The sequence below is a fragment of the Manis javanica genome, chromosome 5, assembly GCF_040802235.1.
Source record: "Manis javanica isolate MJ-LG chromosome 5, MJ_LKY, whole genome shotgun sequence".
Lineage (NCBI taxonomy): Eukaryota > Metazoa > Chordata > Mammalia > Pholidota > Manidae > Manis > Manis javanica.
The window spans coordinates 85,889,837-85,907,981 of record NC_133160.1 but is presented as its reverse complement, the minus strand read 5'-3'; the positions used below and the strand labels follow the sequence as shown (position 1 = coordinate 85,907,981).

General features: G+C 38.6%; 1 protein-coding gene across 8 annotated transcripts in view; it reads left to right on the top strand.

Moving 5' to 3' along the window:
• The window catches only part of NPNT (nephronectin), a 72,507-nt gene that overhangs the window by 49,333 nt on the left and 5,029 nt on the right, over positions 1 to 18,145 (top strand). For all 8 annotated transcript variants that reach the window (XM_037020153.2, XM_037020150.2, XM_037020151.2 and 5 more), the window contains 2 exons: positions 10,695 to 10,781; positions 11,202 to 11,300. In XM_037020153.2, the coding sequence (XP_036876048.2) occupies positions 10,695 to 10,781; positions 11,202 to 11,300 (186 nt within the window). The remainder of the gene's footprint in view (positions 1 to 10,694; positions 10,782 to 11,201; positions 11,301 to 18,145) is intronic.

Here is an 18,145-nt window from a genome sequence, read left to right as displayed (position 1 = left end):
AGCTTGACATAGCCATTGAAAACAGACATTCTCTAGAAACTCTAACGTACTTGTAAATGTTTATATTTTTTTGTGCTGTTGAGGTGTAGGAGTTTTTTTCTTATATTTTTCAATTGAAAAATATAAGAAAAAAACATTTTTTCAAACATTTTTTCAAACATGATGTTGAGAAATAGAGAAAAGACACTGAAAGGAATGTGAAAATAAGGTTGAGGCAAGTGAAACTGAGGGGTTCTTAACTACTGCTAAGGGTTTTTTTTTTACTACTCACTATTGAGTAAGAATATTTGGTTTGATTCTCACCTCTATTATTTAAGAGTTACGAGACTTTGGACCAGTTACTATATGTTCCACCTAAATTTTGTCATCTGTAAAATGGAGGTAAAAATATCCCCAGCCATCCATTCTCATAGAGTAGTTTCAAGGATCAGACATAAAACAAGATAAAATGTTTGTGAATTATTAATTAATATAAAATATAAAAGATTATGGTATTTTACAGACATACCTGTGATGGGGAGTGATACAAAAAATGAAGCATCTATTTTTAAAATAATTTCAACTCAAGGGACCCTAGGCTTGTTAGCTTGTGTTAATAGAATTGCAATCAGATGTATTTGCAGGGCTAGCTCTATAGACATGATTTGAGCAAAACTAAAGTTCCCTAATAGAGCATGAAATTCTTGTTCTTTCATTAATGCAACAGACCATTGCTTCTCAAACTGTCTTTCCTAGAACATCAGTTCTCTTGGATATTATGCAAGTATATGACTAAAAAAGTTCTGAGGTCAAAGAAATTTGGAAGATCCTAGGTTTGGTCAACTTAAATAGACTTATTAACTGTAGGATGTCTCAATATGCGAATGGTCATTGTGAATGTCTCAGAGAGGCACATAATGTGCATTTTTCAAATAGATTTAACCATGGAATTGTTTAACTCTTGGGATTAGAGTTCTTTGTAACCAATTTCAGGTCAGATTGGGCTGAACTAACAACTATGGAGACCATTTTCTACAAAACCAAGTAGCTCTTTCTCCTTAGCTCTCATCTGCAGTGTTTGGAAGACCAGTAGTTGATCTTGGAATCTGGAAAAAGCTGGTGGAATCTGGAAAAAGCTGGTGGGGGTGCAGGAGGGTTGGAGAGGGAAGAAAAGTGCTGGACAGATTTAAAGCAAGAAAAGCAAATTTAACTGGTGATATCCCAGTTCAGGTACCAGAGGGATGCTGCAGAGAATTGCTGAAAAGTTGGAGACCACCCACCAAAGACAAAAATCTTGTATTAGAGCAGATAGGAGCTACTCCAAGGCAAAGCAAATAAGAAAAACTTTATGCAGAAGCCAAAGTAAAGGGAGTTAGGAGAAAACGCATTCTAATCTAGCAACACAATGATATATTATGCAATGATGTTTTTGGAAAAATATTAGTGACTTGGGGAAATACCCATATTATAAAAATGTGAAGTGAAAAGAATATACAAAACTGTATATACCATTTGGCCCCAGTTGGATATAAAATACGTGTCTACATACGTCTAGATGAATATAAAAGTCTGGGAGAAAAAAAAGACTAAAATAGTAACCATGGATATGTCCAGTTTTATAATATTTAGGATTTTTATTATTTTTTTGTTATCTCCATGCTGTGATTTTTCCTTTCCTACTGTCACTGGTCAAAGTAATTCATTATAGCAGCAAATCCTTAGGAGAAGGGCCTGTGGTAATGGAATCCCACTATTCCCAGCAGGAGAGTGAGTTGTGTGTTTAGAAAAAGTACCTCAGGGAATTCTGATTTTGAATCATGTTAATTTTATTTAGAACATACTGGTCTTTAAAATTTCATTAAAGGTTTTTATTAACTTCTATTTTTAACCTTTCAAAGTTTTCTTTACAGTTATGCCAGATAAATCCATTTTAGCTCAAAGCTCAGATTACTGCCAAATATAATATTCTTGGACCAGAAAGCAGATTTTTTTTTCAAAGTGTTGTCAAAAGCCCATTTGAACCAGAATAACCTGGGGTGCTTATTTAAGATGTAGATTCCTAATCCATACTGCACATTTCCTAAAATAATTTCTAGGGAAGTACTTTTCAGTCTTTAGTGTATATAATAAGTTACATGGGACCTTGTTAAAATGAAAACTCCAATTCAGGGGGTCTAGGGGAGGACCTGAGATTCTGCATTTCTAACAAGCTCATGTACTGCTAATCTATGAGCACACTGAATAGCAGGCTCTCTACACCATAATATCATTCAACTCAGCAGAACTATGTCTGGAATGGAGACAGAATTAGCCTGATGAGGAATGTTTAAAATGTAGCACTTATACCTGAATTGTAGTATCAGCATCATATAAAGAAAAGTGTTGTAGAATAAAGATTATAGAATATAATGTAGTATGTATCAGGTGCTCTTGGAAGTGGCCATATCTGAGAACCAGACTCATTATGCTATGTTATTCTAGATCACGAGAATGTGTTGAAATTCCATGTAGGTAATAAGAAGAAAATTGTTTCCACTTTAGTTATTGCTGTTTTGGTACATGCTGTCCACAGGTTCTCTTATTTCCCTTCAACAGATTTTACAGAGTCTGGCTAGTGTAATCGCATTGTTTGTAGTCATGAAAATATGACCTCTTTTCTGATTCTCTGTAGTGATGAGTAAAAAGATTGTTGCTGCTGAGGGGTGAAGAGGTCTTCAAACTAGTTTGCTTTCTAGTAAACAGCAAGGCCTAACGAGAGACCCTGAGGAATGCCGGACATCTCCCTGAAGATTACCTTTCTGCTAGTGTTTTAAAGGAATGAGTTGTTTATGGGTCAGGTTCTGGTGCTGTGAACTCTGCAAGTTTTCAAGATTTTCAATTTATATTTTAATTGGATCCTATGGTTGCTGGTAAAGGAAAAAATAGTTCGTTCTGGAAAGTATAAATCGAGTTCTTGGTGAATGTGACCAAAGTCAGAAATCGTTTTTTGTTGTTGTTTGTTTTGTTTTGTTACTGTTTTTTAAGTTGTAGGCACATATATCTCTAGAGCTGTAATGAGAAGTGCTGTGCTCAGCCACTGTGTGATTTGGGGCTTGTTATTATATCTTCCTGTGCCTTTGTTTCCTCAGCTGTGAGTGGGGGTAATAATAGCATCTGCCTCACTGAGCTGTTGTGAAAACCAGATGAGTGTGCATGCAGAACTCATACAGAGCTTGCATATAATAAAACTCAATACCCAACAGCTATTATTACTACTTCTGGTGATGTGAATTCATTTTTATGGTAATGATGACATTTCCTACTTAACTCATAGAAATACAGCCCTATTTTGTGTTCTAATTCTGATTTTATACTTTTCTGATGCTTTTTACTGTGGTTCATTACAATTTGAATGTTATTTTTGGCTAACCAGATCCTTTAGAAATGAATTGATTTGTGAGTGTGAGCTATTTAGTGAGCAGAGAAAATGAAAATAAAAAGCTGCTGCTTCATCTATCCTATATTACCAAATAATTGGAACACCCTGTTTTCTGTAGGTGTTCATAGTACCTAGTTAAACAATTGTGATGTTAAAATAGAGTATCAGCTCAACTACTTGATGGTGGCAATAGTGACATCAGCCTTTTCAGAGATGACTCTGAGATGGGAAACTTACATGATGGGTCTGATAAATGTCAGAAATAGAAGCTTCCTTTCCTCCTTCAAAGTGATTCCTTTGGCCCAAAGGCATTGACCCCTGTCCCACACAGCAGGTGGGCTTCTGTGCCAGCCCTAGTGTCTGTGCTGCATTCGGTCCACACAGCCCCACTGGACAGTCTGCCCCACCTGTGTTTGGTGTGCGGCCTCCCCCTCCAGATAGGGCCTGACCTTCATGGTTTCCTTTGGCTTTGAAGATGGAAAGAGACCAAAATCTGTCAGGTGTTCTCTTGATCTGGAAAAGTTGTGTTATCATCCTTATGGTCAGACCTAGAAAAGAGCCATCTTTTAGATGTTCTGTTCTGTGGTTGCTCCAGGCAGTGCTTCGAGCTGTTCAGAAACTCAAGGATAAATACGTAAATCACAAAATTGGGCTCCTATTGACTACTATAGCTGTGTCTGTGCTCTGCCTTTCACCAGAGACTTAATTTTTTCCAGTTTTGCTCTTTTCTCTCAGCCCAAAGGGCTGTCCTTTGATCTTCTTAGATTCTTTCTAGGGAAGGAAAGCTTTGGCACACAAGGGCTCGTTTTTGTGGAGCCCAGCAAGCCTTTCCTTTTTGCTAGTAACAGGTATATGGCTAAGAATTTTCTCTAATGGTTAAGGACATTTCAGAAACTCTTTTCCAATCATTGTATGTGCTTCTCTCTGGTCATGTGATATAATGTATATGTTCTTGTATGTGCTTCTCTCTGGTCATGTGAAGGTATAATGTATATGTTTTTATATGTGCTGCTCTCTGGTCATGTGAAGGTATAATGCATATGGTCTTTATCTGGAGTGGGAAGGCAGCAGGGGAGAGAGGAAAGGGAGCGGGAGAAAGGCAGGAGACTGCCGCATAAAACCCTTGCCACTCATCCTGCCTCTGCTGTATTTAGAAATCCCTAGGTTTTGCCACCAAAAGCGCCTTCAGAATATTAGGAAAGTTATATATGTACCATCTCCTTCAAAGAACTAAACCCCTAAGCATAGAAAGAATTTAAGACAATGTTCTCTTTAATCTTTTAGTCCTACAACAAGTTCCAGAACTGGCCCAGGTAATCTCACAGGAGCCAGCCTAGAACAGAAACAGAATTTGCAAAGCAACCTTTAATAAACAGTGCTTACATTTTACTATAGTTACTCTCAGGAAGAAATCTGGCAGTGGGAGGTGATGATATGTATGTTTACTTCACTGTGCTCACTCTTGATGCTGTTTGGGTGAAACATAATTGACTCTGGGAAACCTCATTTATGAACATGGTTATATATTAGTATTGTATCCCCGGGGAAACCATATTTTCTGGAAAGTGCTGGGCCAGAGTTACTTCTAAGCAGTTCTCCCTTACTTGTATGGCCAGTGGTTCTAGGGGGCCGCAGATCTCCTCAGCCACTATGAGAGACCCAGGCCCCTACACCCAGTCTGACCGCCTTTCCGTCCAGCTGCCTGCTTGCTTCTGTACCTATAAATTCCCTTTAGTTCATGCAGAAGGTTGTAAGAAACAATGGACAATAAATGTTTTTCGGTAGGTGAAATGTTGACCAATGGAAGAAAAATTTTTAGGAAATCATTTGAAGAGTCTTTATGTAAATATGAAGTCTTTATATTAATTCTGGCCATTATTACCTTCTGGACCCGTTCCCAGCTCCCTGCTACTCCCTCTCCACTTATATAGCCAGAGCAGTGTACCTGATCTTGGCCCTGCTGTGTTCAAATCTTCCCAAGGCTCCCAGTTTCCACTAGGATAACGTCCAAGATCTGTACAGGGCTTTGAAAGGTCCTGACAGTCAGCCTGCAGCCCCAGCTTTACTTGGCGCCCCTCCTCGGGTGGTGCCCGTTCTCCCCGGCGAGCGCCGAGGCTGTTTCAGTTCCACCGCCGTCATTCCATCCCGCCATGCCGCGCGCTCACGGTATCTCATCCTTCACGCCTCGGTGTGAGCGTCCCCCCCAGGCGCGTCAGCGCATCCACCCTGCAGGCCAGCGCGGCCAGCCCGGCCACCCCCCTCACACACACAGCGGCCTCTGCCTCTTAAAGCATTCATTACCTGGGGGGATTGTTAGGTGTCTGTCTTCAGCCCTAGCATGCAGACCCTGTGATGGCAGGAGTATGCTCATGGCTTCGCACAGGCCCATAGCCCAGCGCCTCGTACCCAAAGAAGTACAGTTTCTTGATCGGGTGCATTAATAAGTGCACAGAATAGAGGGAGGGAAGATGATGGACAGATGGTAGAGGAATTGTTAGCATTTCCCTTATCCTTTTTTTAGTCTTTAAAATTATACCATTCTAAGAATTAATGGTCCAACTACAGAGGATATCAGATATATGTATTTTATATAAACAAATACATATCATGAATTTAATTCGACTATTAGCCAAAAATGAAGCAAGAAAGAATAATTAGAAACATAATATAGCAGCATCTATCCAAGTCATACTTTTATTTTCAGGCAAAGCTAGTCATTCATTTAATTAACATTTTCTACATTGATTAAAATAGTTCTTTTGAAGCATATGTTCAAATTTCACAAATACATTTCAATGTCATAGCCTCACATGTATTAACAGGTATCAAGACTCTATTCAAAGTTCTCTTTGAGCAACCAAACTGTAAATAACAGATAGTCATTATAGGGTACAGGTCTGTACACGTGCTCTGACAGAACTCTCTTTTCTTTCAATGTTTTGGGTAAGATTTCTTTTCTTCATAATATAAAATCTCTTTTTATAAATGATCTTAAAAAGAGAGTTACAAAGGGCAAATAAACAAATGAAAAAATATCACTTTTATTTCCAGTACTCACATTACCACTATTAGCATATTGGTGTTTTTCTTTTTTAAAAAGTGAGGTGTAATTGACATATCACATTACATTAGTTTCAGGTGTACAACATGATGATTTGATATCTGTATATATTGCAAAATGACCACCACAGTAACTCTAGTTAATGCCTGTCACCACACATTGATACAAAACTTGTGACGAGAACTTTTAAGATTTACTCTTTTAGCTGGCAACTTTCAAATATGCAATATAATATTAGTAACTGTAGTTGCCATGTTGTACTTTATATCCCATGACTTACTTATAACTGGAAGTTTAAGTAACAGGTATATCTGTTTATATAACAGGAAGGTTAAATAACAGGTATCCTTTGACCCCCTTCATCCATTTTGCCCACTACTCTACACCCCCACCTCACAACTACCCATTTGTTCTTTTTATATCTATGAGGTTGGGTTTTTTTGTTGTTGTTTAAATTCCACATGTAAGTGAGATCTTATGGTATTTGTCTTTCTTTAATTTATTTAACTTAGCATAATGCCTTAAAAGTCCATCCATGTTGCCACAACTGGCAAGATTTCATTCTTTTTTATGGCTGAGTGGTATTCCACATCTTCTTTATCCACTGATGGACACTTAAGTTGTTTCCAAATAATGCTGCAACGAATAGATGTGTCTGTGTGTGTATCTCAAATTAGTGTTTTAGTTTTCTCTGGATAAATATTCAGAAATGGAATTGCTGGATCATCTGTTAGTTCATTTTTAATTTTTTGAGGACCCTCCATTCTGTTTTCCTTAGTGGCTGCACCAATTTATATTCCCACCAACAGTGCACAAGGGTTCCCTTTTCTTGGCATCCTTGCCAGCGTTTGTTATCACTTGTCTTTTTGAAGTTAGTCATCCTTATAAGTATGAGGTGACATCTCATTGTAGTTTTGATTTGCATTTACCTGATGATTAGAGATGTTGAGCATCTTTTCATGTACCTGTTAGCCATCTGTATATTTTTGGAGAAACATCAATTCAGACCTTCTGCCCATTTTTTAATTAGGTTGTTCATTTTTTTTGCTATTGAATTGTATGATTTTTTTCATATATTTTAGATGTTAGCCCCTTATCAGATATATGATATGCAAATATTTTCTACCATTCAGGAGCTGGCCTTTTCATTTAATTTATGGTTTCCTTTGCTGTGCAGGGGCTTTTTAGTTTGATGTGGTTCTACTTATTTATTTTTTCTTTCATTGCCTTTGCTTTTGATGTCAGACCCAAAAAAATCATCAAGACCACTGTCAAGGAGGTGATCACTTATGTTTTGATCTAGGAGTTTTATGGTTTTAGGCCTTACATTCAAGTCCTTAAACCATTTTAAGGTAATATTTGTGTATGGTGTAAGATAGCGGTCCATTGTTTTGCATATCACCATTCAGTTTTCCCAACACCATTCACTGAAGAGTATGTCTTTTCCCTGTTGTATGTTCTTGGCTCCTTTTTTGTAAATTAATAATCAGATAATGCATAAGGATGTATTTCTTATGACTCTCTTTTCTATCTTTTTTTGTTTTCTTGTACATAGATGAGATCATACTGCTTGAATGAATTTTTCCTACTACTTGTTTCACTTAATATATTCACATAAATTATAAGATATTTGGGAGTGGGTAGTACTTTCTCCTGACACTTCAGTGGGACACTCTTAGCAATGAATACTGGTATGTGTGAGGAAGGAGAAGTAGTTTGATAATTTGGCAGAGTTACAGAGTAGAGTACACAAAATTGTCAGCACTAATAGCTGCTGAGCATTTTAAGTCTCCAAATTCCTTGGAATGTTTCCCAATGAATTGCAGTGAAGGTGTGTGTGATCAACTGCCGCCAAATTGACTAATTCTTGAAAGCCAAGTGTCTAAAACACTAATGAGCCATCTGATACTTTGGAAGTTGTTAGATGACTAATTCTTTGAGTTGCTATTTTCCAAATGTATGATCTTATTCCTTCCTCTTCAACCTCATCCTATGTCACTTTCTTCCTCCATTTTTCTGTGTCCTCCAGACACTGTGAACTCCATCCCTTAAATGCTTTGAGACTTCCTTTCCACTTGCTTCCTGAAGCATTTGTTCTTCCCGTACCCCTACACTTGGCTTTTTGCTTGGGAGGTTCCACATGATACCCATCTTGGCCTAAAACGGTGCTTTCTCAGCCAGGGCCCCTTGTACACTGAGACTCTATTCACCAATTAACAATCCTTCATCTGGAAAAAAGGTGGCTGACAAAACTGTCATAATGCCCCTAAATTATGTTACTATAAGGTTTGAGCTACTCTAATCCAGAGATAGTTTGTATGTTATAATAACAAAGGGGAACAAAAACCTGATTGTTCTGTAGAGCATGTTTTTAACATTCTCTGTATCATGAGAAATGAAGGTCACTTATTTACTAACTTCGTAATATTTCTAGTAAAAAAGCCCTAAATGAGGAAAAGAAAGATGTAATGGGATGTCGTGGCTGTCAGTCGCCTTGCCCCAGGGCACCTGTGATCGGTGCGTCTCGGGAGCCCACGTAGGGACCAGGGTCTCTTCTGTTCCTTTCAGATCGGGTATATGTGAGTGTGTGGTGGGGGACAGGAGGAGGCTTCACTGTTTGGACTTTTGAAACTAAGAAAGAACTTCAAAAGCAGTGAGTTCAAAAAAGAAAATCAGTGGGATTTTTACCTAAACAAAGTGTTACTGTTATTTAATTTTAAAAATTCTCACTGAAAGTAATAGGAACGTTGTTGAAAAAGAACCTTTTTGACTGATGTTGGTTCCTTGGCACTCTACATCTTTTACTCCCTGCCTTATAAAATTAGAGCTAATTAATTAAGTCCTGGCAACAAAAAGGGAGTATCCCCTGGTCTTCAGCCAAGAATCACTCCCTCCACCACCAGCCTTCCCACATAATCCCAACCCCCAACCCAGTTGCTCTTCATGACATCCTCCACTGTTTCTCCCTCCTAGCCTTCATCAGAATTTAGAATTGTAGTCTTCATTTACCTCTGTGCTTAATGCTTGGCTCCCCTGTTAGAATGCAGGCCCCATGAGGGCCAGGTCCATGCTGATCCCGTTGACCCCTTTCCCACTGTCCCCTCTGCCTACCACAGGGCTGGGCACACACATGCCACTCAAGTATACAGTGAGGGAATAAATAACTGATGATTTAAATGACTCCAGTTTTCAAAGTAGATTCTTAAGTTCTGTCCCACTCATTTCACTTGTAGGAAAAGGATTGACAGTGTGCGTGGGTTTCTGACAAGATCTCCACATTCATTTCATAAACACTTGCTGAGTGTCTGTCAGCAGGTCGAGCCCTGGAAATGCCACATGAATAAGACATGATGGATAACCTCCAGGACCTCAGAGACTAGCAGGGAGACAAACACACATGTGTGTAAATAACTGCAGTGCTCTGTGGAAGAGTGTAAAAGAGGGAGTAAACAGGAGCCTCAGTACAAGAGGGAAGAATTTAATTTGCCTGGGGCAGGAAAGTTTTTGCCCAGGCAGTGATATTTATGCTGGGCCTTGAAAGAAGAGGGGAGGTGTGGCAAGTTAATTAGCAGGACCAAGAGAATCCTGAGCTGCCACAGAGTCAGAGGCATGGAGATGAAGGCACATTTGACAGCATTTTGTGTTTTGAGGGGTAGATTGGGAATGCTATGCCAAAGAGTTTGTGGAGTTGATCTTAAAGGAGCCAGGGAACCTGCTTAAGCAAGGGAGGCCATGGTAAGAGTACAGACTGGAAGCAGTGATGGGCAGAGTTCCTTGGAGAGGAGTCGATAATGTAGTTGGAAAATCAAACCATTCACTGCAATTGCCAGCATTTTACATTATAACAGCCTTAATTTAGAGATCATACTGCATCTTTCACAGAGAAAAATTCTACAGTTTCATAGAGGTGAATATCTTGCAAAAAGTGGTTAGCTCTTTTAAAATATTTTCCAGATGAAGACTTTTTAATGTATATCTGTTGTTTTAGAAACTCCTGAAAACCATTTTTAAAAATTGTACTTACATAGATGTTACAGTAAAAGTCCATTGTACTTACATAGATGTTACAGTAAAAGTCACTGCAGAACAAACTACATGAATCTTCAGGTGAAGTGTAATTAAATATTTTAGATTTTTCCAGATGAGTGAAATGCCTAGGTCTTCTCCCGCTGCCCTGTTGTTAAAGGCAATGCCTCTTTATGAAAACCCAACAGAATAAAAAACTCTCTCTTGCAGTTCCACGGCAGCCTTCAAATGACTTATTTGAAATATTTGAAATTGAAAGAGGAGTCAGTGCAGATGATGAAGCAAAGGATGATCCAGGTATTTATATTCTTAGTACCATTATAGCGACATTTTATTGTCTCCCTCTATTTCATTCATTTTAATCTGTAGATGGGTTATATCTGGGAAAACTGTATTTTTTTACTTTTACAAACTGGCTTCCTTTGTAATTGAATCAATTGAGCAGGAAACTGTAAGGAGGAAATCATATTTTACAAGTGATGATGTAACAAGGTCATAATTTGGCAACATTTGTGTTCTCTATTTTTACAGCTGAGAACATGCACAATGGTGCTGAGAAAGGATTCATGTCATTTCCTTTTGATCTCACAGAGAGATGTTCTGGTGGGATACTTACATGACGATAGAGAGCTCTTGTACAGATACCCTTGTTTGACAAGGTCATTTTTGCTGTTCATTGTTTGTGATCTTCTCATCTTTCTGGTCATTTCCTTGCAGGTGTTCTGATACACAGTTGTAATTTTGACCATGGGCTTTGTGGATGGATCAGGGAAAAAGACAATGGCTTACACTGGGAACCAGTGAGAGATCCAGCAGGTAAAACCTGTTCATCTAACTCTCGTACACATTCTGGCTTGCTCCTGTCTGAGGACCCAGTTCTGCTAAGCAAGTGTACTATAGCACATAACTGCATTTACTTAATAAAAAGGTAAAGGAAGATATTGTCCAACATTCGTATTGTTTTTTTTTAAGTGAACTAAGTTTGTTAGCTATCAACTGGAATTGTATTATGGGAAGAGGAGGCATTCATTAAAAGGCCGGCAAATTTCTCTCAAAAAGCTTGGCAAATAAAACATTTTGACAAACGTATAACTTCGAAGCTACTTGTAGTGCCCCATTCCCAAGTATAAAGAAGTAATATAGTGGTACATCAGTTGTTATAGACCCTGGTTGTTTCCTTGATTACTACGGGGTTAGTTATAAATTATCACTTATAATTATTTACAAATAAATGGAGATTTATTCCACAAGAGAATGTTTTTAGAAAGGTGGATTTAGACATAGTTCCTTGGAAAATCAACAGAGTTTTAAATTGCATACTTCATGTTAACTAAAGTTACAGTGCTTGCAAAATGCTTGGTTGTGTTGTTTCAGGAACCAAAGCTACATAGTGGTTGTTTTTTCTGCCCTCAGTAATTACGTCTTTTATGGGTGAGGCCAATTTAATGGAAGGGTGAGGAGTTTGGTTTCTTTTTTCCTTTTTATAATCCAGATTCTAAACTTAAGAATGAAAGATAGAAGATATGAAGAAAAAAAGTATGTTATTTATTTTAAAAGCCTCGTTTTTAAATACCATCCCAGGTTTATAGATAGAGCATAAAACATGCAAAAGTTAACTTGAAAGAGGGTATGCTCTATCAAACCAGTTCTTAAACTTCAGTGTGCATACAGATCAGCTGGGGGCCGATTTGTTTAAATTGTAGGTTTTGATGCATTTCTAACATGCTCCTTGGTGATACCTATGGTCCTTAATGCATATTTTGAGTAGCAAAGTGTTAAAAAATTAGTCAAAAAATCTATTCATTAGATCCCCTAAGATTGAAATATTAAAGTTATTTACAGATAGAAATTTGAGGTAAGCTTTAAAAATGTGAATATGCAATAAATGCAAATGGGCTTTTAGATTTCTTAGCTATAAAATAATTTGTAGTGCCTCCCACACTCAGTTCAGTCCCTCTCATTCCTGTCATTTAAGGGTAACTCTGAGTAGGACATTATTATTAATGTGACCAATATTTGGAATAAGAGAAACCTATAGTCCCGACTCATTCATCATCTCATTAATTTTATTTAATCCTCTTATTCACCCTGTAAAGCAAGGAAGGTAGTTTTTATTTCAAAGGAAATACTGATGCCCAGAGGTTACATAAACTTCCTAAGGCCACAGAGCTAAAGAATGGACTTTATACCCAGGCTGCTCTGTACTGCCCATGCAGCCTCCAAGGCAGTTCAGTGCCCAGAACATGTGCAGGACTACTCCAGGGGTCTCACTGTCCTGCAGCCAGGCCCCCATCTCCTGTGGCAGTGTGCATGATCCGCTCAGCAGACCTCAGGCCTGTAGGTCCGACTGGCCGCTGACCGGAAATAGTTTGCTGCAGAAGGAAGGATCTTCGGCAGCCATGTGTGATAGAATGGTGAGGAGTGTCCATGGCCAGAATGGAGAACTCCTACAAGTAGGGCAGACTGGAGAGAGTGATTCATGTTAAGCTCAAAAGACTTCATTACACTTCTATGTAGAGAGTCTAGGTAAAATATTTGATTTTTAGAATTCAAATACTGTATTTTAGAACTAATTTAGTACTTTTCAACCCTTTTTATTAGTCATCCAATAACTAGATGTTTGGATTTTCTGTGACTCAAATTCCACTTGCCCTCTGATAGAACAATGAGAAAAGGATTGGAGATTAGGAGACCAAAGTTTGAAATGGTCATTTGGCCGTGAGAGTATGGAGCTAACTGAAGGAAAGTGGAGGCTGCTTGGGGGACTAGATGGCTCCTGATGATTGGCTCTGGCCCCTGAGCATGCTCATCTGGGGTTCCAGCTTCCAGGGTTTTCACCAACAAATTAGATGCACTGGATATTGGACTTGGATATTAAAGACATACTAACCAAACTGTGGATGACTCAGAGCCAGAGGAGAACTTGTGGCTGTGCTGCCACAACCAGCTCCCAAAGATTAGATCAGCAGGCCATATTTAGGAGGATGCCGTCTAATGGGGATGAATCCGGCTCATGGTCTAGAAACCACCTACACAGCTTTGGGAGTTGGCAGAGGTGCCTTAGCAGTAAATGTGAAAGACGCCAGAGTTTTAGTGAGTAACAAAATCAATAGGAGTAAAGTCTGTGCTGTCACTCCCAAAAAACTGGGTCAGTTCTACAGAAATTTTTTTCCAGAATGGAAAATCCATTTTGGTGTGTTCTTCCTAGTCAGGAAAGAATAGAATTGTAGGTCACTCAGAAGAGAATGACCCGGATGGAAAGGTATCTCAAAAAGCCTATGGAAAAACAGAATGGAAGAAATCAGAATGTTTAGCCTGGGAGGAAACAATGGAGCAGGGCTGCTTTTCAAATACTTGGCCAACATCTCATTGTTCTATGACTGCAGGGGGGTGAGAAGTGAGATCAGTAGGTGAAAACTACAACAAGGAGACAGGTTTTGGTTCACTCTCAGAAAGCGCCTTCCAGTAGAGCTGTCTAAAAGGTCAGGCTGACATGGAAGGGAGCGCTCTGTCAGTGGAGGCGCTTGACTGGGCAACATATAGCAAGATGTTTTGAGCTTGGACAAGGCTTGCATTAGAAAACCTCTGATACCACCTCTGAGAGCCTCTGACTCAGAATGGAATGCTCCAGGTAATCCCAAGGAGAGAGGTGAGCAGAGAAGCTCCAGCCTGGAAAATAGATGGGAAGACCAGAGGACGGCAGAGAGTTGGAAAAAGAGGTAGGAGTGGATGGCATATGTCAGGGTGGCATTTTAGACAGGGCTTTAGACTGTTGGGAATTCAACCATATACTGATGGAAAAATATTACAAAAACAGTATGAAAAATGCCTATTTTTCTTCTAGGCAGTTTAGATGGGTTTGTATGTATATATCACATGCTAAGGACAGAGAACGTAAACAATTAAATAAATTATTGTGTGTACCATCTAATTACCAAGCTAATTATTTACAAATGGTATAAAGGAACCTACGTTTGGATTTCCATATTTATGTCTAATTCTAAAGTAGTGCATTTCTTATCCAAGATCCAGATTTGCAAATATTTTCTACACTCATATCTCTAAGAAAACCCTCAAATAAGCTTACATTTTTGAGAAACAGCTGCAAAACAAGTGTATTTGCTAGCTGCCGTTCCTGGCACTCACTGGGTTTTAGCACATTCAGTCGGGAACTTAACTGTCTGATAGTGAAATTAATACATTCCCCTAAGGAATGGAAAAATGTATAGCTGACAGGTGTAGTGATGCTCTGCAGGCACACAGCTGTGGCCATGTAGACACACTCTTCTCCTGTAGATGTCCAGGCTGGCCCTGGGGCCCTTCCCTGGAACCTGATCCCTGGGGTCAAGGGTTAAAGGCAACTCAGTACTCTGCTACTTAGAGCTACAAGGAATTCACTTACATATGTAACAGGTATGCCAGCATGTACAAACAAGTATGTCTATTGTAGCATTAAAAAACACTTTGAAATATGTGTAAATGGAAAAATAAATCAATGGTGAAAATAAAAGCTCTCTCCCAGACTTGGCTGGCTCCCAGTTGCCCTCCCCAGATGCAAACAGTTTCTTGGTTATTTTGCCAGTGATGTCTTTCCACACAAGAGCACCTTCTTCTGTACCTCTCTTTTGTCATTTAACAATATTTTGTCACTTAACATGGACTCTGAAGCCAGAATGCCTGGGCTGAAACCTTCTGCCACCACTAACTGGCTTGGATTTTGAGTGAATTACTTAACTGAGGCTACCCAATAGTATCTACTAAATATATGTACGGCATTTAAAGCAGTGCCTGTCCCAGAGTCACCATTTAAATACCATTAGCTAAAACCCAGTGAGTGCCAGGAACAGCAGCTAGCAAATACACTTGTTTTGCAGCTGTTTCTCAAAAATGTAAGCTTATTTGAGGGTTTTCTTAGAGATATGAGTGTAGAAAATATTTGCAAATCTGGATCTTGGATAAGAAATGCACTACTTTAGAATTAGACATAAATATGGAAATCCAAACGTAGGAACTGTCCTGTATCAGTTCACACAGAGCACCCTCATTTCTAATAATGGCTGTTACTCCATTCTCCTTGGATATACCACCTTGCATGTGACCAGCCATCCACTGAGGAACATTACAATTGTTTCCAGCTTCTTCGTAGTTAAAACATTGCTGTGGTGAATAACCTCGTACATATATTGTACATGGATCATTTCATATGTTTGAATATGTCTGTAGGATAAATTCCTAGATATAAAATTGCTAGCTCTAATGAAATTTACATTTTGAATTTTGATAGGTCTTCCTAATTCCCCTTTACAAGAACAGTTTATGCTCCCACCAACAATATTATAAGAACTATCCCCAATACAGTTCTGACTCAACTATCTTTATCTTTGCCAAGCTTATAGATGAAAAGGCCTTTAATTTGAATATGAATTTGAAAAGTTATCTTTTCATATATTTGAGGTTTTTTTTGTGATGTCCTTTTTATTGGTTTATAACATTCCTTACATAAAATGGAAATGTAGTCCTTTTTCATGTGTTTCATTTCTTTTTTTCTGTCTTACTAGTTCATGGTATTTTTTTAAAGTGAAGATTTGGAAACAAATGTTCTTCAATAAGAAATTAGCTAAGTTATTAATGGCATACTTGCAGCTATGAAAAATATCTGTATTTTTTGGAATAGAAAAATGGCTAATATATTTAATGAAGAAAAAGCAAGTTATAACACTGCAAAAAATGTTCATATTCATGTACATTTGTGTTCATGTATTTACATAGGAAAAGTTAAGAAGTCAAAATGTTAGTAATTACCTTTGACTTTTGGGATTATGGTTTATTTAACTTCAGATTGTGCTTTTCTATTTTACCTTTTTTTTTTTCTTTCTGCAATGGGCATGTATTCACTTCTTAGAAAAAAATTAAGCTCTTTGCATTTGTGAGGTTAAGTACCAGCAAACTGTAGGGATCTTAATTGGCTGGTTTCTCAGCTAGGCCAAAAAATATAAATATAAATCACTGCAAAACTCTCCCACATTTCCTCTGACCACACAGTTAACAGGTAATGGAATGGACATTACATTAGTCTCTTTGTAAATTGAAATTATAAGGAAACAAACCAGTATAAAATTAAAAACAAGTATATTAAAATTTTATCACTTAACTTTCTGGCATATTTTACAGCATGTACCATTTCTCCAAACAGACAAAAACTAGACATTGTGATGCTTTAAACTGAAACCATGAAAATATTTAATACAATTTTAGAATTAAGCGAGTATTTTGGAATCAGAAGTGAAATTTTTATTTAACAGGTAACTTGCTTGGGGTGCTTAGGTCAGTTTTTCCCTTAGCTCCTATTCCAACTTTGTACCATTTCCTTTTATTGAAAAGGGAAAGAATTCTTCATGGTAAAAACGAAACCAAAAAGCCTGGTGCCCTCAGAGCAGCTCTGCAGAGGAAGGGCATTGCAGTCTCTCCTATGTTTTACATTTTCGAGTTCTAAACACCCACAGAGGGGACTCGCCTCTTTAATGAGGCTGCCTCTGTCCCTTAGGTTGTCTTGTTCGCAGACAGTGTCTGGCATAGGGTATTAGTATGCATTCCACAGGGACTTAGGATAATCCTTGTTTTCTTAAAACTTTCAGGTTAACTGTAATAATCTTATATCTCAGTCTTAACCAAAATACCTGTGATGATTCAAAAGTTGACTTACAGGGAGACATCTAAAATCTATCTAAATATTTTGGCCCAAAATATTGTTTGGATTAATTTGGCTGGGGACAGGGGTGGGTAAGGAGGGTAAGTTGTGTGTTTATTTCTGGTGAGTCAAGCATATGACTCAAGGACCTATTTCCCTTCATCTTTTTGATGTATTCTTGAAACATCATTTATTCAACAAATGGCATTAAACTCCTACCATATGTTAGGAATGAAAAATGGGTGGTTTGGGGAAAAGTTGGCTCTGACATGGAGGAGTTCATGGTCTCCTGGGGGAGAGAAACACATAAACCAGGGATCCAGCGAGTGCTGAAAGGGGGTGAGGGGGACAAGCAGTTCTGAACTCAGACCATTACTTGGCCCCTCACTGGCTGGATGACACCTTGGGTGACCTCACCTTGCAAAGCCTTTGCTCCTTTACCTGCCAAACGAGCCCAACAAATGTTGACATAAAAGCTTGTTAGCAGGGTGAGACAGTTGCCCCCGCAGAGCGCTGAGCACAGAGCCTGCCACATGCTACATGCACAGAAATCACCTATTTGGTTCTTCACATGCTCAGAGGGGACTTGGTAGAGAAGTCACCTGATGAATAGGGCATCCCAAACCTTATCATATCTTATACAGATTAAGCATGAGACAGAAAGGATGCTTTATCTCTTAACAGAAAATAGTGGGTTTCTACCAAACACATATATATGTTCAAAATTCCAGCCACATTTTTCCTATGGATAAATCAGTGTTGAAACACACAGTGCGTTTTTCAGTTGGCTGCAATAAAAAAGCCTGAAGGGCATGTCATTTGGATTTGGATTGAGTTTCAAAATACTACTTGCAACTGTCTCTCTCTCCTCTCCAGCAGCTCCACTTCACTGGTGCTTAGACATCCCCCCTCCCCACTAATTGTAGTTCCTTGAACAACAGGAGGAAGCAACTCTGTAGCCCTAGGGATGTGA